A 21,099-nucleotide genomic window follows, 5' to 3' on the forward strand; every position below is an offset into this window, starting at 1 on the left:
AACAAACAAAACAAGACAGAGTGCTGGAGCAAGTCTGGAGAACATGGATAGGTGACATTTTAGATCAGTACCCGTCTTCAAACTGATTTTGGTGGAGGGTGGGAGGAGAAAGTTGGAAATGAGGAAGGGAAGGACGAAGCCTGGTGGTAAGTGATATGTGGTTATATGGGGGTGGGGGGGGGGGGGGGTTGATAGGTAAATGATTGCACAACGGCGGGAAATGAAAGGACAAAAGGTATGAAATAAGTGAGTCAATTTGAATCAGACTCTAAGATGTTTCAGTTTCGATTTTGCTGAGTTTAATGATGTTTCCGAAAAGATAAAATCAAAGCTTTGTCTGAGTGACTGGATAATTACGATCTCTTTATTGGAAAATCTGCCTGTTAATAAACATTCGGTTTTAGTTACCAGGAAGACAGCAAAATAACACATATTTTCTCATGCATCAAATGGTGGGAACTAGAACATTTACTAGTTCCTTTACTACCACTGTGTGTAACTGGGATGTATTTACCCAGTGTGTCAACGAAAGGGCATTCTCCCCGTTTACATTCCATATATTGCATTGTCTCTTTTATAATTTATTTCGACTGAATTTCCTGGCAAAGGTGAGCCACCTTTGCTGTCAATGACACTTTATTGGCACATGTGCAAGCACACAGTGAATTTTTTTTTGAGTCACCAGGTTTGCCACTATTCCAGATGCCTGTCTGCGTGCTGGGCCTCATGGAGAGGTGCCCAACCCAGTCGAGTCCCAGGCTGCTGCAGAGCCACTACCCTTATCTAGTTTGCAGCAAGAGCTCTCTTTTCAAAGTCAACCCAATCTTCACTGCCAAGGGCTTCCCAAGGAATTCTGCTACATAGAAAAGGGGTGCAGCGGTAGAGATGCTGCCTTACAGTGCCAGAGACCTAGGTTCCATCCCGACTACGAACGCTTGTGTGTGCGGAGTCCATATGTTCTTCCCGTGATCTGTGTGGGTTTTCTCAGGTTTCCTCCCACACTCCAAAGACTACAGGTTTGTAAGTTAATTAGCTTGGTTAATTATAAATTGTCCCTTGTGTGTGTAGGATACTGAAGTGCACTAGGATTGCTGGTCGGCAAGGACTTGGTGGGCCGAAAGGCGTGTTTCCATGCTGTATTTCCAATTGAACTAAAGAACTAAAAAGGCTAAAGGCATTTTGAAAAGTAGCTAAACCCTGTCCCTGACCAACAATTATCAAAAATTGTCAAAAAGCTTTAAATACGAGCAAATGTCTAATGATTAATTTTCAAAATTGTTGAAACCCATAAAAATCATTTCAAAACTGAAAACAATTATGCAATAGTTAAATGAAAAAAATTAATTAATCAAAAATTATTGAGTAGAGCTATTGGAAAGACACTGGAAGTTTATATTCTGCCAATGTATTCAGTGAAGAGACCAACATTAGAACAAAGTTGGGAAACAACCAGCAGTCAAGTAGAAGCCCCAAACTTCCTTGTGGTGCATAGGGAATGTCAGTAATTATCTGTACTCTTTGTATTACTCTGCATCTTATTTAATTAAACCATACAATTCTAAAGAGTTCTCTTTTCTAATTTATTGACCTTTCCAATCTTATGACCATACTGATGCAAATTACGGCAACAATCCCTAATGTTTCCAATATCATCGGATTGAAAAGGCAAATATTGAAAGCTCAAGGAAATTATCAAGCGGAGGTTTTCACGGGAATCTTTGGAAGCGAGTCATTGAAATTTATTAATTCAGGGAGAAACTGTATTCAGGAAGATGAGTCGAGAAATTGATGTTCAAGAAAGATAAATGGCGATACCACGAAATCTAGAGCTCCCTGGATTATAATTCATTTCAGTCAGGTGGAGAACTTCATTCCACAATATACTTTGCAGAGTACACAATGTGTTGTGGTGAAATGAAAAGGGAAATAAAGGGAAGTAAACAGGGGGCATGAAAAAAATGCCAGAGTAAAAAATTCAACAAGAATCCGAAATACCATCTAACTAAAAAGTAAGGAGATTACTGGGGAAGAGGGAGGATTGAGAGGGGCCACAAATGTAAATTGTCTGCATTTTTTATTTTGCCTGTCACCCTTGCACAGGGGCCAAGAAGATCTTCTCAGTATCCTTCCAATTTTATTGTGTGTGTTGCCAATTTTGCTATAAAGTAGAGCATGGAAACAGGTCCACAAAAATGCTGGAGAAACTCAGCGGGTGCAGCAGCATCTATGGAGCGAAGGAAATAGGTAACGTTTTGGGCCGAAACCCTTCTTCAGACTGATAGGGGGTGGCAGGGAATTGGAAGGGGAAAAAAGGGAGGAGGTGGAGCCCGAGGGCTGGGAGGGGACAGCTCGAGGGCTAAGGAAGCGGAGGAGACAGCAAGGGCTAACAAAATTGGGAGAATTCAATGTTCATGCCCGCTGGATGCAGGCTTCCCAAGCGGAATATGAGGTGCTGTTCCTCCAATTTCCGGTGTTGCTCACTCTGGCAATGGATGAGACCCAGGACAGAGAGGTCGGATTGGGAATGGGAGGGGGAGTTGAAGTGCCGAGCCACCGGGAGGTCAGGTAGGTTCTTGCGGACCGAGCGGAGGTGTTCGGCGAAACAATCGCCCAACCTCCGCTTAGTCTCACCGATGTAGATCAGCTGACATCTACAGCAGCAGATGCACTAGATGAGGTTGGAGGAGATGCAGGTGAACCTCTGTCGCACCTGGAACGACTGCTTGGGTCCTTGAATGGAGTCGAGGGGGAAGGTAAAGGGACAGGTGTTGCATTTCTTGCGGTTGCAACGGAAAGTGCCCGGGGAAGGGATGGTACGGGAGGGAAGGGAAGAATTGACAAGGGAGTTGCGGAGGGAGCGGTCTTTGCGGAAGGCAGACATTGGGGTAGATGGGAAGATGTGGCGAGTGGTGGGGTCACGTTGGAGGTGGCGAAAATTGACGTAGGATTATTTGTTGTATGTGACGGCTGGTGGGGTGAAAGGTGAGGACTAGGGGATGGGGAGAGAGAGCAGCGTGGCAGGGTATGGAAGAGACCCTGGTACGAGCCTCATCTATGGTGGAGGAGGGGAATCCCCGTTCCCTGAAGAATTAGGACATTTCAGATGCCCTGGTGTGGAACGCCTCATCTTGGGAGCAGATGCGGCGTACGCGGAGGAATTGGGAGTGGGGGATGGAGTCCTTACAGGAGGCAGGATGGGCAGAAGTGTAGTCCAGATAGCCCTGGGAGTCAGTGGGTTTACAAGTGAGTCCACACCATCCATCAATCACCCATTCACACCGGATGTGTTCCACCCACTTCCCTATCCACTCCCGACAAACTAGAGGCAAATGACAGCGGCTAATTAGCGTACAAACTCGCATGTCTTGGGAATGTGGGAGGAAACCCATTCTAAAATCGATAAATTAGATAATTCCTGTACTAGTTGAGGCATGGACAAGAGCAGAGAGATTATGCTAGGGTTGTAGATCAGTCTTAATAGGTTACCGCTTCAGAATTGTGTACAGTTCCATTTAACACATTACAAAAAAGATGTGATTACACTGGAGAAAGCACAAACGTGATTTATGGAACTGTATCCAGGGCTGGAAACATTTGGCAATGTGGAAAGACTAGAGCAAATTTCTTTCGAATAAAAGGGACTTGAGAGGATAGACTCAGGTCAATATTGAGGCATACATTTACAATGAAGAAGGGTCTCAACCTGAAACGTCACCCATTCCTTCTCTCCATAGGTGCCTCCTCACCCGCTGAATTTCTCCAGGTTTTTGTCTACCTTCGATTGTTCTAGCATCTGCAGTTCTTTCTTAAACATACATTTACAGTAATTTGTAGCAGGATTAGAGGGGCTATGAAGGCAATTTTGTTCACCAAAGTGGCGATTGTGATAGAGGTAGAAATCCATAATAATTTAAACATTCTTGGCTGTATGCTTGAACTATAGCTGTGATGGTCGTGTCTCTGAGTGCTGGGAAATGGGATTAGAGAAAATAGATCTTTTCATACGGCAAAGAATTGATGGGCTTAAGGGCCTACAGTTGAGTCAAAAATTTTGTTTCTCTGCATGGATGTTTACTACAACAAGATGGTGCTTAACACAGTCTTGTGAATTTTCCCATCCCTTCTAATTAGCTTACAGTAACAGTGTTTCAATGATTTCCCACATACAATCAGCTACATGATGATATTTCAGTTGCATTCAATGGCTCCTCATTCATACATAATCTGTTTTTAATAAACAAGCACATTCATTTTTAATCTTTAACCATTCTAAGTTATCGCATGTGAAACACACTGCAGGACAAAAGATTAATTCATTTGTTTTATCTTATTGACGAACATAGGGTACACTTGTGACCTTCGCTGCAGATGCAAACAATTGTAGCTTTATAGGAAGATAGACACAAAATGCTGGAGTAACTCAATGGGACAGGCAGTGTGTAGGAAGAAATGCAGATGCTGGTTTACATTGAAGATCGACACAATGTGCTAGAGTAACTGTAGACACAAATTACTGGAGTAACTTTATAACTTTACAGGACTTTGGTTAGGCTGCATTCGGGGTATTGTGTGCAGTTCCGATTTCCCATAACAGGAAAGACATGGAGGCATTGCATACGGGACAGAAAAGGTTTACCAGTGTGCTCTCTGTATTAATTGATATTGGCTATAATAAGAGGTTAGGCAAAGTAGTATGGTTTTCTCTGGAACGCAAAAGGTTGAGGAGAGACCTGATAGAATTATGTAAAACTAGACTAAGTGGAACTCGTTGGGTCCCATGTTCACACGGGAGGGCTGATCCACCAACGCAATATTCCACCTCCCCACCTATTCCAATATTGGTGGCCAGTGGGGGGGGGGGACTTTCTGGAGTGCTGGTGTGGGTTCTTGAGGTGGAAGCTCAGTCCCTCAAGCCTGATCTGCTGGCACCTCACAACTGGTGGGCTGGCAGTTGACTCATGGCTATTCCAAGGCCACCAAATTCAAATCCATTTACCTACCATTTCAAGCAGGGTGCAAGGCCACAAAATTCAAGTGCAGTTTCATACCACTTCAAGCAGGGTGCAAGGCCACCAAATTCAAGTGCAGTTTCAGACCACTTCAAGCTGGATTCAAGGCCACCAAATTCAAGTGCCGTTTCCTTCCATTTGAAGCAGGGTGCAAGGCCACCAAATTCAAATGCAGTTTCATACCATTTCATGCAGGGTGAAACCACCATAAAACCACACAAAATACCAAACTCACAATTCAGTAGACATTCAGTGTGTTCAGTTGATTCACAGCTCTGACAGAGTCGTGACCTCTCCCTCCCCCATCATGCAGAGACTGAGCCACACACACACTTCCAGGTTTTATAAACCGTCCCCCTCCCACCGGAAAAGGTGTGGCCTTCATGGCGTGATTGACATGAGATTCTCAACATTTTTTAAACACTAATAACACTTTTATTTTTCATTGATGGGAAGAATTCTCTGCACCTGCTCAGCGGAGGGGGACTGAGTAAGATGGCCAAAAATCACAGCCGTAAGTGGTAGTGTTTTATCTAAAATCAATATACAGTGCAAACAGGAAGTAAGTGCATTTGCAGTAGTGCCTTTGAACTTCAAGCCGAAGCACCCAAGCCACCATTTGCAGTAAGTAGGGCCTTTCAACTTCAAGCCGAAGCACCCAAGCCACCATTTGCAGTAAGTAGTGCCTTTCAACTTCAAGCCAAAGAACCCAAGCCACCATTTGCAGTAAGTAGTGCTTTTTAACTTCACGCCAAAGCACCCAGAGACCATTTGCAGTAAGTAGTGCCTTTTAACTTCAAGCACCCAAACAACCATTTGCAGGCAGTGTCTTTTTACTTCAAACAAACCATATTATCATTTTCAAGCCAAATTAAGGGGACTCACAGTTGAGTAGACATTTCAGTTATTCAGAGCTCAGAAATACGTGACCCTTTGGCTTCATCCATCTTGCAGAGACTGAGTGAGGCACACCACTTCCTGGTTTTATAGTCCCTCCCTCCAGCAGGGGCAGCAGAGAGAATGGTGATTAAGAAAAAAAAACATTAATATCTCTCTGATTTGTCATCGATGGGAAAAATCCTCTGGTCCCGGAAGGGAGAGGGGGCCTCTGAGCGAGGTGGCCAAAAATGACGGCCATAGGTCGCGACATTCTCTCGGAAATCGCAGCACAGCGAGCCAAAAGCAGTCAAGATCAGACATTTAGTAATATAGATTATGGACAGAATAGATCAGGTAGATAGCAGGGTGAAAATATCAAAGATTAGAGGGTATGGCTTTAGGGTCAGATGGTAAAAGTTTAAGAGAGATGTGCAGGACAATTTTAATTACACTGAAAGTTGTGGGTGCCTGGAACATAAGGCAAGGATATGGTGAAGATACGTACGTGGCATTTAAGTGGCTTTTAGCTAGGCACACGAGTCCAATTCTGATTGTGTCACTTACTCGAATGCATGAACATTAAATTATCTAGATTTAGGTTCTTACATAACCCTCCCCACCAGCCCCACAATATAACATCCGTCTTGATCTCCATGTCCCTCACCTGGACGTACTTATTTCCCCTCCCCCTACATTCCTTCCTCTAGTTTTACAATTCACAACTCTTCAATCCTTTTCACCTGCTTTTTCATCTCTGGCTTTCATCCAACCAACTGCCTATAAAATAACCCAGCTCACCTGTGTCGGCCTATTATCTGCCAGGCTTTCTCCTGCCCCTCCCCTCTTCCAGTTTTTGCCATCTCCCTCACCCCATAGCACACAATCAGTCTGAAGAAGTCCAAAATGTCAACTTTCCCTTCTCCTGAGATGTGGCCTGACCCACTGAGCTACACCAGCACCTTTTGTAATAAACCAGCACCCGCAGTTGCTTATTTCTACGTATTTGCAATTAAAGCGTGCATTAGCGCATTAAGCAATATTCCCAGAGGTAATTCTGCAAATGGGTGTGATCCGTTGCAGTGAGCATTGTGAACAAACCATCCTCCAGTTTAAAAGCAATGTTGCAAGCATTAGCTCAAGAAAATGCAGCAATCTTGGGAAGCATTCATATAGGGGGGTTGCACGAAAGCTCACTGGGTCATAGGCCTCTACGCACGGAGCCGCGAAATCCAACTGGAAGACATCCGTCACTTCCAGTATATGTTATTAATGCTGGAAACGCGTACTTTCCTACCTGTTAAAAACCGCCAAAATGTTGAATTTTTGCGCTGAAAAAAATTGTAGGAGTTGGGGTAAGTGTGAGAGACATGTACCCAACTTTAGAATTCCAAACGTGAAGTGAAATGAAGGTACAGAGAAGCAAGAACTGAAGGGACTACAGCAGCTAAATTGCTTGGTAAACATTGAAAATATTGGGAATTATCGTGTTTGCTCACTGCATTTCATCAAGTAAGGCATTATTTGTGTTTTTTCTTGATTCCTTTGGTATCTAAAAATTCTCAGAAGTGATAAATCTGGCTGGAATTTTTTCTTCAGATGCGTTTTCATTTTGTATGTAAAAACGCACGAGAACCATGGGCGATTTAAAAAAATTACAGCCAGATTTATCACTTCTGAAACTTTTTAGATGCCAAAGGAATCAAGAAAAAACACAAATAATGCCTTACTGTTGATGAAGCAGTGAGCAAACGGCCAATGTTCGCCAAGCACACTGTCTGTTGTTGTCCCTTCAGCTCTCGTTTTTATTTACCCTAATTTCTCCTCACTTTTGGAATTCTGAAGTAAGCTAAATGTCTCACACGCTTATCCTGATTTCCATAATTATTTACAGCGCAAAAATTGACAATTTCAGTGGGTTTCAACGGGCCCCGCTACGTTGGAAGCAATCGTAAGTGCTTACTTGCAGTTCATCCCGTGTAATCCATTTGGAGTAGCCTAACAGCAGTACAGGTCATGGGTCGTGACCCGACTGCTGTGATACCTCCCTATAACCATAGGGGGGGGGGTTGCACGAAAGGTCACTGGGTCATAAGGCTCGACGCACGGTGCCGCTAAATCCAACTGGAAGACATCCGTCACTTCCGGAATATGTTATTAATGCTAGAAACGCGTACTTTCCCACCTGTTAAAAACCGCCAAAATGTTGAATTTGTGCGCTGAAAAAAATTGTGGGAGTCGGGTTAAGTGTGAGAGACATGTACCCAACTTTAGAATTCCAAACGTGAAGCGAAATGAAGGTATAGAGAAGCAAGAACTGAAGGGACTACAGCAGCTAAAGTAAACATTGAAAATATTGGGAATTATCGCGTTTGCTCACTGCATTTCATCAAGTAAGGCATTATTTGTGTTTTTTCTCGATTCCTTTGGTATCTAAAAATTCTCAGAAGTGATAAATCTGGCTGTAAATTTTTCTTCAGATGCGTTTTCATTTCGTATGTAAAAACGCACGAGAACCATGGGCGATTTAAAAAAAAATACAGCCAGATTTATCACTCCTGAAACTTTTTAGATGCCAAAGGAATCAAGAAATTTGGAATTATGAAGTAAGCTAAATGTCTCACACGCTTATCCCGATTTCCATAATTTTTTACAATGCAAAAATTGACAATTTCAGCGGGTTTTAACGGGCCCGCTACGCTGGAAACAATGGTAAGTGCCTACCTGCAGTACATCGCGTAGTAACGATGGAGTAGCGTAGCAACAGTACGGGTCATGGGTCGTGACCCGACTGCCCTGAAAACTCCCTATATAACAATTACAGCACGGAAACAGACCATCTTGGCCCTTCTAGTCCGTGCCGATGTAACTTATTTAAAACCCGTAGTTCTCTGTGTTGTTTAGTTCTGCTCTCAATAGACAATAGGTGCAGGAGCAGGCCATTCGGCCCCTCAAGCCAGCACCGGCATTCATTGTGGTCATGGCTGATAATCCATAATCAGTACCCCGTACCTGCCTTCTCCCCATATCCCTTGACTCCGCATTCTTTAAGAGCTCTAACACTCTATTGAAAACACCCAGTGAATTGGCCTCCACTGCCTTCTCACAACTCTCTGGGTGAAAGTTTTTCCTCATCGGGAATGAGCTTCCAGTGGAAGTGGTGGAGGCAGGTTCGTTGGTATCATTTTAAAATAAATTGGATAGGCATATGGATGAGAAGGGAATGGAGGGTTATGGTATGAGTGCAGGCAGGTGGGACTAAGGGAAAAAAGTTGTTCGGCACGGTCTTGTAGGGCCGAGATGGCCCGTTTCCGTGCTGTAAATGTTATATGGCTATATGGTTATCTCTGTTCGAAATGGCTTACCCCTAATTCCTTAACTGTTCTGGTTCTGGACTCCCCCAACATCGGGAACACGTTTCCTGCCTCTAGCGCGTCCAATCCCTTAATAATCTTATGTTTCAAAAACATTCCCTCTGATCCTTCTAAATTGCAGTGTATACAAGCCCAGTTGCGCAATTCTTTCAACATATACGACAGTCCCTCCATCCCAAGAATTAACCACATTAACCTACGGTGCACTCCCTCAATAGCAAGAAAGTTTTGATCGCAAACTTGGTTTGCAAACTTTTCTGCAGACAATTGGTCTCTACCTCCTATTTTTATCAACAAAATATGCCGCATTGAAGGCGGGCGCGGTGCTGTCTTGTGGTCATTAATCTCCTTTTGCATCTGCCCTGGACAGACGCGGCGCAGCCACAAGCATTTCAAGGAGAAATCCACGGCTTGGCACTGGGATGGGCCGCAGAGAGACGACTTGAACCGAGGAATGGCCAAAACTATACAAAAGTGTGAGAAGATGCTGATGATACAATGTGACTCATGCGTAGAATAAGAGTGGCCTGGCTTGCACTGTGAGTGGGATGTTGCAGCCAAAGATCTTATAGGATCTTTGGTTGCAGCTCCATTCACATGCATGAACAAAGATCTTTGCATGAAAGGGGTGAAATCCCAGAGGGATTATATAGCCACTGAGATCGAGACACGGCTGTGGGGAGGCGCACTAACTGCGTACTCCCGCCCACTGCGGAATCAGTCACAAAGTGAAAGCTGCAGCCTCCATGTCCATGGCGTCGTTCACAATCATGGATCCGTGTTCAGCACCAACGCCGCTGTGAAGCGGGTCTCCCGCCATCAGCGCCTCGTCGCCCCGCTGCAGGATGCGCGCTCCCCGCAGTAAGTCACTCGGTATCGGGGTGCGGGCGCCATGACGACCGGGGGGAGAGACAGGCACAGGAACACACAGGGAGGGAGGGGCGAGGAGATCTTCTCCAGAGGCCGCCCAGCCCGCACTTGTTTACCTTTTGCTGCCTGCCCATGTATGACGTCCGTGTTGGTTTTTTTTCTTTTTTCTTTTTCTCTCTCACTCTCTCTCGGTAAATACGATCGGGTTTTACCTCAGTCCCACCTCCTCCGTTTAGTCTGGCTTTAAATCTTGACCGTTGGGCGCCATTGGCGGCGGGGGGGAGGGGGGTGTTGGCGTGACGGCGCTGCCCCCTGGCGGCGTGGAGGAGTATTGGGCGCGTCTCTCCCTGGCGGCGGGGAAGAGTGTTGATCACCGCCGCTCGAAGTTCCAACGCAGGTGGATGTTGGGGAACGGAGCGCCAGACTGTGATGATCAAAGATTATAGAGGAGCTCTGCGCTATAATCTTTGGTGATGATCTCCCTCCCAGACTCCAGGTAGAGAAATGGAGACAAACCCTGTCCCACTTAAGAAACCTGAACAGAAACCTCTGGAGACTTTACGCCCCACCCAAGGTTTCCGTGCGGTTCTTGGGAGGTTGCCGGAGGTTGCAGGCAGTGGAAGCAGGGTAGGGAGACTGACAAAAAACCTCAGTGCCTAAGGGGGCCCCGCGCTAGAGTAATCAAATCAATTGGAGCAAAGATCTTATAGCGCGCAAGATGGTCCACTCCTGCGAAATCCAATGAACTGACGCGTAGTCCGCACCGGAGCGTAACTTCCGTCATTTCAGTAACCCCGACCCGACTTCAGTGGGGAAACAGTTTAGGTGTTCTTAAATGTTTTTTATCACTTCCTTTTTAAACGACACATGCCTTGTACTTTTTAAACGGCACATACTGCAGATGCTGATTAAACCGAAGACAGACACAAAAGGCTGGAGTAAATCAGCGGATCAGGCTGCATCTCTGATGAGGAATACGTGATAATAGAAGGAAATAGGGTGATTTCACTAAAGGTCACCGGAGCGTGGATCCGCACCCACGTGACCAAAATTCTCAGGTGGAGGACACATACGGGTCCCGGTACATGTTAGTGGATGGGAAAAATCGCATTTTCCCACCCGTTAAAAACATAGAAAACGGCGAGGTTGAGAGCTGCAATTTTCTGTGCCAGTCGGGGTGACCGTGAGGCACAGCTACCTAGATTTACAGGGGAAAAAAAAGATAGCAAGTAAGGTAAATTCAAGAGGGAACTGAAGGTGCCTATCCACCGGAAGTCAGGAGCCGACAATTGCCGTGGATATTTAAAGGTCCAAAATATCGGGAAATATCGCGTTTTCCCGCTGAATTTCATCAAAAGTAAGGCATTATATACTTTTTTATCTTTATTCATTTGTTAGATGAGAATTTTTAAAAGTGAAAAATCACTCAGTAAAAGTTCAAAATCGGCCATGGTTCTCAGGTTGGTTTTAACATGCAAAATCAAAACGCTTCTGAAGCTGCATTTACCATTTAAATAATGATAAACTATCAATGCATTTTTAAATAAATTTCACTCAGATGCAAGCTAAGGAATGTGATAATTATCAGCTGTCAGTTGGACAAAATTAGGACATTTTATTATTTGCCAAAATATGTTTCTCAATGTTTCTTGTTTAAAGCCTGCACATTCACCCAAACTACTTATGTATTAATTGGGTGAATGTGCAGGCTTTAAACAAGAAACATTGAGAAACATATTTTGGCAAATAATAAAATGTCCTAATTTTGTCCAACTGACAGCTGATAATTATCACATTCCTTAGCTTGCATCTGAGTGAAATTTATTTAAAAATGCATTGATAGTTTATCATTATTTAAATGGTAAATGCAGCTTCAGAAGCGTTTTGATTTTGCATGTTAAAACCAACCTGAGAACCATGGCCGATTTTGAACTTTTACTGAGTGATTTTTCACTTTAAAAAATTCTCATCTAACAAATGAATAAAGATAAAAAAGTATATAATGCCTTGCTTTTGATGAAATTCAGCAGGAAAACGCGATATTTCCCGATATTTTGGACCTTTAAATATCCTCGGCAATTGTCGGCTCCTGACTTCCGGTGGATAGGCACCTTCAGTTCCCTCTTGAATTTACCTTACTTGCTATCTTTTTTTTTCCCCTGTAAATCTAGGTAGCTGTGCCTCACGGTCACCCCGACTGGCACAGATAATTGCAGCTCTCAACCTCGCCGTTTTCTATGTTTTTAACGGGTGGGAAAATGCGATTTTTCCCATCCACTAACATGTACCGGGACCCGTATGTGTCCTCCACCTGAGAATTTTGGTCACGTGGGTGGGGATCCACGCTCCAGTGACCTTTAGTGAAATCACCCTATTGGTGATATTTCGGGTCGACTTTTTCAATAGCTGCCATGAGGGCATCGAGAGCAAGCGAAAGCGTGGACAGACGGACGAAAGCAACGTTCATAGAGCGGCGTTGGTAGACATTTCGGGTCGAGACCCTTCTTCAGACTGATAGTCAAGGGAAAGGGAAACTGGAGATATCGGAATATCTTCCATTCACTTGTCCTTAGTACCGTCCATAGCTCTTGCTCCTCTTTCCCCTGAGTCAGTCAGAAGAGGGGTCTCGACCTGAAATGTCACCTACAAAGACCTTTGATCACCTATTTCGACCTATGATCGTTGCTTTTGTCCGGTCTGTCCGCGCGTTCGCTCGCTCTTAGTGCCGGCGTTTCTCCCCTGAGACTCCGCCAAACACACACACACAGCATGTCCGGCAGATCGCTGCGGGCCGAGAGAGAGTAGAACGGTAGAGGGGGAAGAATGGGGTAGATGGGAAGGAAGGTTGTGAGGGGGAATGGAGAAGGGGGAGGTGCCCTCACGCTCCCGTCCCTCTAGTCGCCGTGCTTCACGCACACAGCCCCGGATCCCGCCCTCCCCCCTCTCTCCAGGAAGACGCGGTGAACAATACACCGGAGGGCCGGGCCGGGCCGGGGGTTGCAGCAACGTTTACAAACCTCGGACTCAGCTCACGCCCGGACCCAAGCATCCGTTCCCGCCGCTGGACCTCTCCCTCCCTTCCCTTCGCTTCCTTCTCCCCTCAGACTCCGCCAAACAAACACACACACACACAGCAGACCGGCAGATCCTCTCTCTTTTCCCTTCTCTCCCCTCCCTTTGCCGAAACCCTTCCTCAGACTGATAGGGGGGACTGGTAGGATAGTCTGAGGAAGGGTTTCGGCCCGAAGCGTTACCTATTTCCTTCGCTCCATAGATGCTGCTGCACCCGCGGAGTTTCTCCAGCATTTTTGTGAATACCAGACCTAGTTCAGTGAGCGTCCACCGAAGGTCACCCGGAGAGGTGACCGCGGAACCTCTCCGGGCGACCCTCGGTGGACACTCACGGTACTAGGTCTAGGGATTCCTACTCACCCGGGCAATATACCCTCCCTTTTTTCCAGGACCGAAAATGTCCGATTTTCGGAGCTTTTCGATTTCTGGAATTTCGGATAAAAGATTGTGCACCTGTAGTAGGAATAAAGGCATAGTCTATTTTCCAAATGGGTAGAGAATTGAGAAATCGGAGGTGCAAAGCGACTTTTGAGTGCTGGCGCAGGATTCTCAAAACTTTAATTTGCAAGTTGAATCAGTTGTAAGGAAGGCAAACGCAATGCTAACATTTATTTAGAGAGGGCTACAATATGGGTGTGTAGGAAGAAACTGCAGATGCTAGTTTAAACCAAAGATAAGCACAAAAAGCTGGAGTAACTCAGTGGGACATCTCTGCATAGAAGGAACAGGTAATGTTTTGGGTCAAGATTCAAGATCCTTCTTCAGGCAGGGTGTAATGCTGAGGCTTTACATCCCTAATGCGAATGCTAAAGGTGACTCCGGGCTGTCAAAGCCGCCACAGCCAGACATAAATCCAGCTTTTTTCCACGAGCAGTCGCTACTCAACAGCCAAAAGTCTGCAGCCTCCTTTTGCTCTGGTATTTTATTTCATTCTTCAGATGTTTAAATTATATATTTTTATTGTCTACTGTATATTGTGTTGTTATTTGTGAGCAAAGCAAGGCAAATTCCTTGTATGTATACATACTTGGCTAATAAAGTTATTCAATCCTATTCAATTCAATTTATAAGGACTGGTCAGACTGAAGTATTGAGAGCAGATTTGGGTTCCATATCTGAGGAAGGATGTGGTGGCTCTGGAGAGCGTCCAGAGGGGGTTTACAAGAATAATCCCAAGAATGAGTGGGTTAGCCTATGATGGGCATTTAACAACACTGGGCATGTACTTGCTGGAGGATGAGGGGGAACCTCAGTGAAACTCACCGAATAGTGAAAGGCTTGGATAGCGATCATGTTTCCACTAGTGGGAGAGTCTAGGACCAGAGGCCACAGCCTCAGAATAAAAGATCGTCCCTTTAGAAAGGAGATGAGAAGGAATTTATTTCATCACAGGGTGGTGAATCATTGCCACAGACAACTACGGAGGCCTTATGAATTATATTTTTAAGGCACATATTGACAGATTCGTGATTAGTCCGGGTTCTGGGGAGAAGGCAGGAAAATGGGACAGGGAATGAAAGATCAGCCAAGATTGAATGGCAGAGTAGACTTGATGGGCCAAATGACCTAATTCTGGTCTGATAACTTATGAACTTATTACAAAGATTTGATGCCCTCTGGATGAAGACATTTCTTACCTCCGTCCTGAATGACTGACCTTATTTTCAGATCTGACTGTTGTTGGTCCAAGGCATTTCAGCCAGGGGTGTGATTATATCTGCATTTAACCTGTCAAGCCCACAAGGATGCTCATTTCCTCCATGAATCCAAGAGTGAATGAAGAATATTTCCTCATCCTGTTCTTAAACAAACACTTTATCCTGTATTTGGGTTCTTATGCTGAGGTTTCAGTTTGTCATCAAAAACCCTGCTGATCAAAGTCAGATACATGTCTGCCTCAGCCCTAGGACACCAATGCAGGAGTTTCACTAGGCAATGTTCTCTGTCCAGTGTCTTGTGCTGTTTTCTAGCATTCTGTCATAAATTATGATTTTCATTGATAAACAATTTCATAGTAATAATTAATCAAGTAATTGGATGCATAAGCTAATATGAATTAATGAGTAGCAAATAATATTTGCGCATGCAACACTAAGATCACATTTGAAAGGAGATCTAGCACAAGATTCAAAGCCATTCCCATCACCAACCTTCTTGTCAAAGTGTCATCATTGACAAGAGACTTAACTATAGATCACCTGTAGTGACTGACTCTGAAGAACACTGAAAGTTTACATCGGGACCCTTCAGGCCGATTCAGTCGGCTGAATTACTCCAGGACTTTGTGTCGTTTCAATTTAAAACTAGGTGCCCCTGGTCTGCACCAGTGAGCCTTTTGTCACTGGTTCACATGGCTATTGTAGCCCTCGACTGGATTCACTGCCTTCAGTGTGCCCCCGCCGACAGAACACGCTCGGTCACCGTGGGGGCACCCTCTCCTCTCACCTGTTGTCGCTTCCAAGGTGGAGTATGTCTGCGACTGCGGAGGAGAAGCAGGACGCAACAGCAGTGGGGTGAGGAGGGGCCAGGGTGAGGAGGAGGGGTTGGTTCTCCAGGGACTGCAACGTGAGCCACTACAACAGCCATGTGAACCGGTGAAGATGGGCTCGCTGGTGCACTTTGTGTGCCGGGAGCGGGGTCGGAAACCCGGGGGCTCTAAATGGCTGGGGAGACGGTGGGAGCCGGGATGGGTCGGCAGGTCATTGCATTCACATTCAGTTTACATTTCATATTTGTTTTATTTACATTTCTGGCACTTTGTGGTGCTTTAGAGACATGGGAGGGGTGTCATTAGCGGGCCGGGGTGTATTGCTGTTTAATTATCACATGATCTCTTAGTCCAGAAAACTAATAATCCAGAAAGGCCCTGAAACAGAGGGTGTCGGAAAATTGGTGTTCAGCCTATATAGTCATGCGGTACGGAAACAGGCCCTTCAGTCCAACTTGCCCATACTGACCAACATGCCCTAGATAAGCCTTAATGTATATTCCTTTTATTTCAGGATTTCTTGATGTGAAGAACTGGATATAATTTCATACAAATTTGTCATATTTTATAAAGTATTGTTACTTTATGCTTAGCAAAAGGATCGTGAAACGGACATTTAATCTTCGTAAAGATCTGATTCCTAGGTAAATATAATTCAAATACATGAATAAGCATAGCTCTACTTTAGTGTGAACTTGTAACCAGAAGGTGAAGAGTGTGACAATAAAAGTTGATTGATAGTTGGTGAATCTATGGAAATCATTACCACAGAAGGCTGTGGAGGACGTCAATGGATATTTTTAAGGCAGAGATGGATTCTTGATTAATTTGGGTATCAGGATTTATGGGGAGGAGAATGTTGGGAGGGAAATATAGATCAGCCATAATTGAATGGTGAATAAGTGAATAAATAACTGAATATATGAGTGTTTTATGTGGCGGAGAAGGGAATTGGTCAGCATCCGGGTTTGATCCTGTTAGATTCTGTCTGTACGGAGTTTGTACGTTCACCCCATGACCGTGTGGGTTATCTGCGAAATAGACAATAGGTGCAGGAGTAAGCTATTCGGCCCTTTTAGTCAGCAGCACCATTCACTGTGATCATGGCTGATCACACTCAGTACAGGTGCACAACCTTTTATCCGGTGTTCCAGAAACCGAAAACTCCGAAAACCGGCCATTTTTTCCAGGATGTCGTCTGCACACCAAAGCTCGCGTTTGGCGCCAAACTTGACCCGAAACGACCCACGGTCAACCCAGGTCTGTCCTACTGTAGCGGCTGCCTCCTCCCCGGAGACCGGGGAGACACTTAAACATCTGTAAATCATTGCTTAAATGTTAGTCAGTTAGTTTGGAGGGCTTTTATGTGAAGGGGGGTTGAAGGGGTAAACTTTAATTCTTAGTCCCCTACCTGGTCGGAGAGACGGGGAGCGGTCAATGCCTTACTGGGTCGCCGTGCAGTAAGCTCCACAGCGCTGTGGCCGCCAACTCCCAGCTGGGGCTGCGGGCGGCGCCGGTTGTAGCTCCGACCCCGGCAACTCTACCCCTGGCTGCGAGGCGCTCCAAATCCAGCGCCGCCCGCGGCCGGACGCCCCCCACCCCAGCTCCGCAAATGTTGGGAGCCGGCGGCGTCGCAGCGCTGGGATACCAGCGGGAAGCGGGCAATGCCTTACCGGGTCGCTGTGCGGTAAGCTCCAGGGCGCGGAGGCCGCCTTCTCCCAACATTCGCGGAGCTGGGGCTGCGGGCGTCCGACCGCGGGCGGCGCTGGATTTGGAGCGCCTCGGAGCCAGGGGTAGAGTTGCCGGGGTCGGAGCTACAACCGGCGCCGCCCGCGGCCGGACGGAGCCCCCAGCTCCGCGATGTTGGGAGTCGCCGACCAGGTAGGGGACTAAGAATTAAAGTTTCCCCCTTCACCCACCCCACCACCACCACATAAAATCCCTCCAAACTAACTGACTAACATTTGTACTATGATTTACAATGGGGAGGAGGCAGTCGCTCCAGACTTTTCAAGCCGCCCGCGCTACCTACCTAATCCACACTAAAAATCTTCCATTCGGAAATCCGAAAATGTCCGAAATCAGACAAGTGTCTGGTCCCAAGGCTTTCGGATAAAAGGTTGTGCACCTGTACCCCATTCCTGCCTTTTCCCCATATCCCTTGACCTCGCTATCATTAAGAGCTCTATCCAACTCTCTTGAAAGCATACAGAGAATTGGCCTCCATTGCCTTCTGAGGCAGAGAATTCCACAGATTCACAACTCTCTGTGTGGAAAGGTTTTTCCTCATCTCCGTTCTAACTGTGGCCTCTGGTTCTGGACTCCCCCAACATCGGGAACATTTTCCTGCATCCAACGTGTCCAAACCCTTAATAATCTTATGTTTCAATAACCCTTAATAATCTTATATGTTTCTTATCCTTTTAAATTCCAGAGTATACAAGCCCGGACGTACAGGTTTGTAGGTTAATTAGCATGGTATAAATGTAAATTATCCCGAGTGTGTAGGATAGTGTTATTGTGCGGGAATCACTAGTTGGTGCAAACTCGGTGGGCTGAAGGACGCGTTTCCATGCTGTATTTCTAAACTAAACTAAATTAAACCAGTGGTATAGGTTTAGATAATCTCTAAATTTTCAAGTAAAGATAATGGAAAAAATTATGGTTGATATAAAAAATATCATAATATTTATTACAACAACATCCGTGCTTTATTCACATAGCACCTTCAACATTTTATGCCATGCTTCAGTAAGTAATGCACAATTTCTAACTTTGCAAACTTACTTTTATGTGATACAACCACCTTTTTAAAACTTAAGTTTCCTCTTGTTATTGATGCTTTAAGTTTTGGTGGATAGAAATGAATGCATCCAACAGCAGGGTGTTTTCCTGGAGCTACAAAGTATTGTTTAATTCAGATAGTTTTATAATCTGGAGCTAAAAACAAACTGCCCGAGGAACTCAGCTGGTCAAGCAGCATCTGTGGAGGCAGAAACATGTCAATATTTCACGAAGAGACACTGCATCAGGCCATCTTGATTCAGGGTCCCAACCCAAACGATGATTCCATGAATGCAAATTCCTCCACAGTTGCTGCTTGACGCATTGAGTTACTGGTAATCTAGCAGTTTGTTTCAACTTCAGATTACAGAACCTGCCGTATCCTCAGTTTTAGCTTTATAATCAAGTTTCAGAGAATGAAATTAACTCTCTACTTTATTAAATTACTTCACTTTTAGTTGTAACGGTTCAGTGATAGCATTCTGGTATATTGACATATCAAGGTCTAAAAATCCAGCCTAATCCTCTTCTATTACTGCATATGCAAAAACGGAGGCTGTGTGATTTCACAAATCCATTAACTGATACACGCTTTTGCAAAGGGCATAGTGACGAAGTCCCAGCTGTGAGAAAATACTGGGTCCTAGGAAATGTCAAGAACATGAAAGAAACCCGTGACAAGGGAATTTTCATGAGTGGGAAAGAGAGATGTAAGTTTTGTAGTTTGGCTAGTCTCCGTTTATTATGCTTTACTGGAACTGGAAACAGTAGTGGCAAAATATGTGCTGATCAGTGTTTTTGGGATAATATTTTTAAAGAAACATGTATGTCAAAAATTGAATTTGAGTCGTATTATTTGATGTTTCATTAAATGAGTTTCCAATAATTGCGTGGAGAGGATATCTTGGAGTGATTGCTTAACTGACTGACCAAGTAGTGAAATGATGAAACTTCTTAATTAAATACCTCACTGTGTGGCCATGTTTTGCAGATACCAAAGGATGTGTGAAAATCCAATGAGGATTGAGAAATGGAAAGCATTGCCTGTCATCCTAAACGTCTCACTGTTCACAGTATTTCTTATCATTGGATGGAAATCTATTGATCATCATCGACATGTGCTTTTTTGCTCAGGTTAGTGCTTCTATGCATTTGATTTTTACGTGATCGGTATTCCTAATAGACTAATTTTGATTGGTCAGATAGCATTTATGGATTAAAAAAAAGTAGTTTATAATTTCAGGTCAGTGTCAGAACTAGAAAAGTGAATATATAAGTGCGTTTTATGTTGCGGAGATTGGGAAGCGGTCAGCATCCGGGTTTGATCCTGTCGGATGCTGTCTATAGAGTTTGTACGTTCGCCCGCATGGGTTTTCTCTGAGATCTTCAATTTCCTCCTACATTCCAAAGACGTACAGGTTTGTAGGTTTATTGGCTTGGTATAAGTGTAAATTGTCCTTTGTGTGTGTGTGTGTGGGATGGTATTAATGTGTGGGGATCGCTGGTGGGCCTGTTTCCGGGCGGTGTCTAAACTAAACTATTGACGATACAACTGTGGACTTGTTACTTTAGGCGAGGAACCTGGCATAAATATGAGTCTGGATTCATTCTGAAAAGTCATGAAGTAAAAGACGGTTCCTAGATATCATCAAAAAATGGAATCAAGAAAAATTGCAGTAGAATCAAATTGCTGACAATGCCAAGATAAAATATTCAGTGACAGCATTGAGATAAATCCAGATAATTTTATATTTGTATGAAATAAAGCAGATTTATATAAGGTAAAATATTTCAGGACACAACAGTAGTTAATAAAGAAACAAACAACTGACACAAAATGCTGGAGGAACTCAGCGGGACAGGCAGCATCTCTGGAGGGAATTCTCTGGGTGACTTTTCGAGTCGAGACCCTTCTTTAGATTGGGGGTCAGGGAAAAGGGAAACTAGACATATAGATGGAGATGTAGAAAGAGATAGAACAAATGAATAAAAGATATGCAAAGAAGTAATGATGATAAAGGAAACAGGCCATTATTAGCTGTTTGCTAGTGGAGAATGAGAAGGTGTGCGACTTGGATGGGGAGGGATGGAGAGAGGGGGAATGCAGGAGTTACTTGAAGTTAAATAAATCAACTTCAAGTTAGTGAAGGTGTTCAGCAAAATGATCACCCAGTCCACGTTTGGTCTCACCGATGTATAAGAGTCCACATCTTGAACAAGAGTTGCGGAGGGAACCATTCTTCATAGAGGAGGCCCTCACTAAGGTTTCCTCGATATCTCACAGCTCCACTCTTGCTCCCCCTCCCCTCTGTCGCAATAGGGATAGAGACCCCCTAGTTCTTACCTTTCACCCCATCTGCCGTCACAAACAGCACATAATCCCCCAACATTTTCGCCACCTCCAACAGGATCCCACTACAAATCGTATTTCCCATCTCCACTGCAAGTAGGGGGTGGAGAGGAGGTGAGGAAAGTCCAGGAACAATCAGGGCCAGCCAAAAATGACCTCAGGCAGGGTAGTGCTTGGTAGGTCCATTGTTGGCAAGGGAAGGTGATCCCAAGAGAAACAAAGTAGAAAACCTTGGCACTGGTAAAACGACTAGGGTGGAGGAAGGGCAAGGAGGGA

General features: G+C 44.7%; 1 protein-coding gene and 1 non-coding gene across 3 annotated transcripts in view; one reads left to right on the forward strand and one right to left on the reverse strand.

Annotated features, from left to right (window-relative positions):
- Positions 1-2,054: 2,054 nt before the first annotated feature.
- On the reverse strand, positions 2,055-2,159 carry LOC129711780 (U6 spliceosomal RNA). Its single transcript, XR_008725923.1, has one exon. It is a non-coding gene; the product is annotated as a U6 spliceosomal RNA (small nuclear RNA).
- Positions 2,160-9,845: 7,686 nt separating this feature from the next.
- The window catches only part of LOC129711746 (tumor necrosis factor receptor superfamily member 5-like), a 47,630-nt gene continuing 36,376 nt past the window's right edge, over positions 9,846-21,099 (forward strand). The window contains exons 1-3 of one of the 2 annotated variants that reach the window (XM_055659670.1): positions 9,982-10,120; positions 16,204-16,333; positions 19,465-19,607. In XM_055659670.1, the coding sequence (XP_055515645.1) occupies positions 16,275-16,333; positions 19,465-19,607 (202 nt within the window). In that variant the 5' untranslated portion in view covers positions 9,982-10,120; positions 16,204-16,274. Of the gene's footprint in view, positions 10,121-16,203; positions 16,334-19,464; positions 19,608-21,099 lie in introns of both variants that reach the window. The other variant, XM_055659669.1, reaches the window with a different exon arrangement.

The sequence above is a fragment of the Leucoraja erinacea genome, chromosome 30 (genome assembly GCF_028641065.1).
Source record: "Leucoraja erinacea ecotype New England chromosome 30, Leri_hhj_1, whole genome shotgun sequence".
Taxonomy (NCBI): Eukaryota; Metazoa; Chordata; class Chondrichthyes; order Rajiformes; family Rajidae; genus Leucoraja; species Leucoraja erinaceus.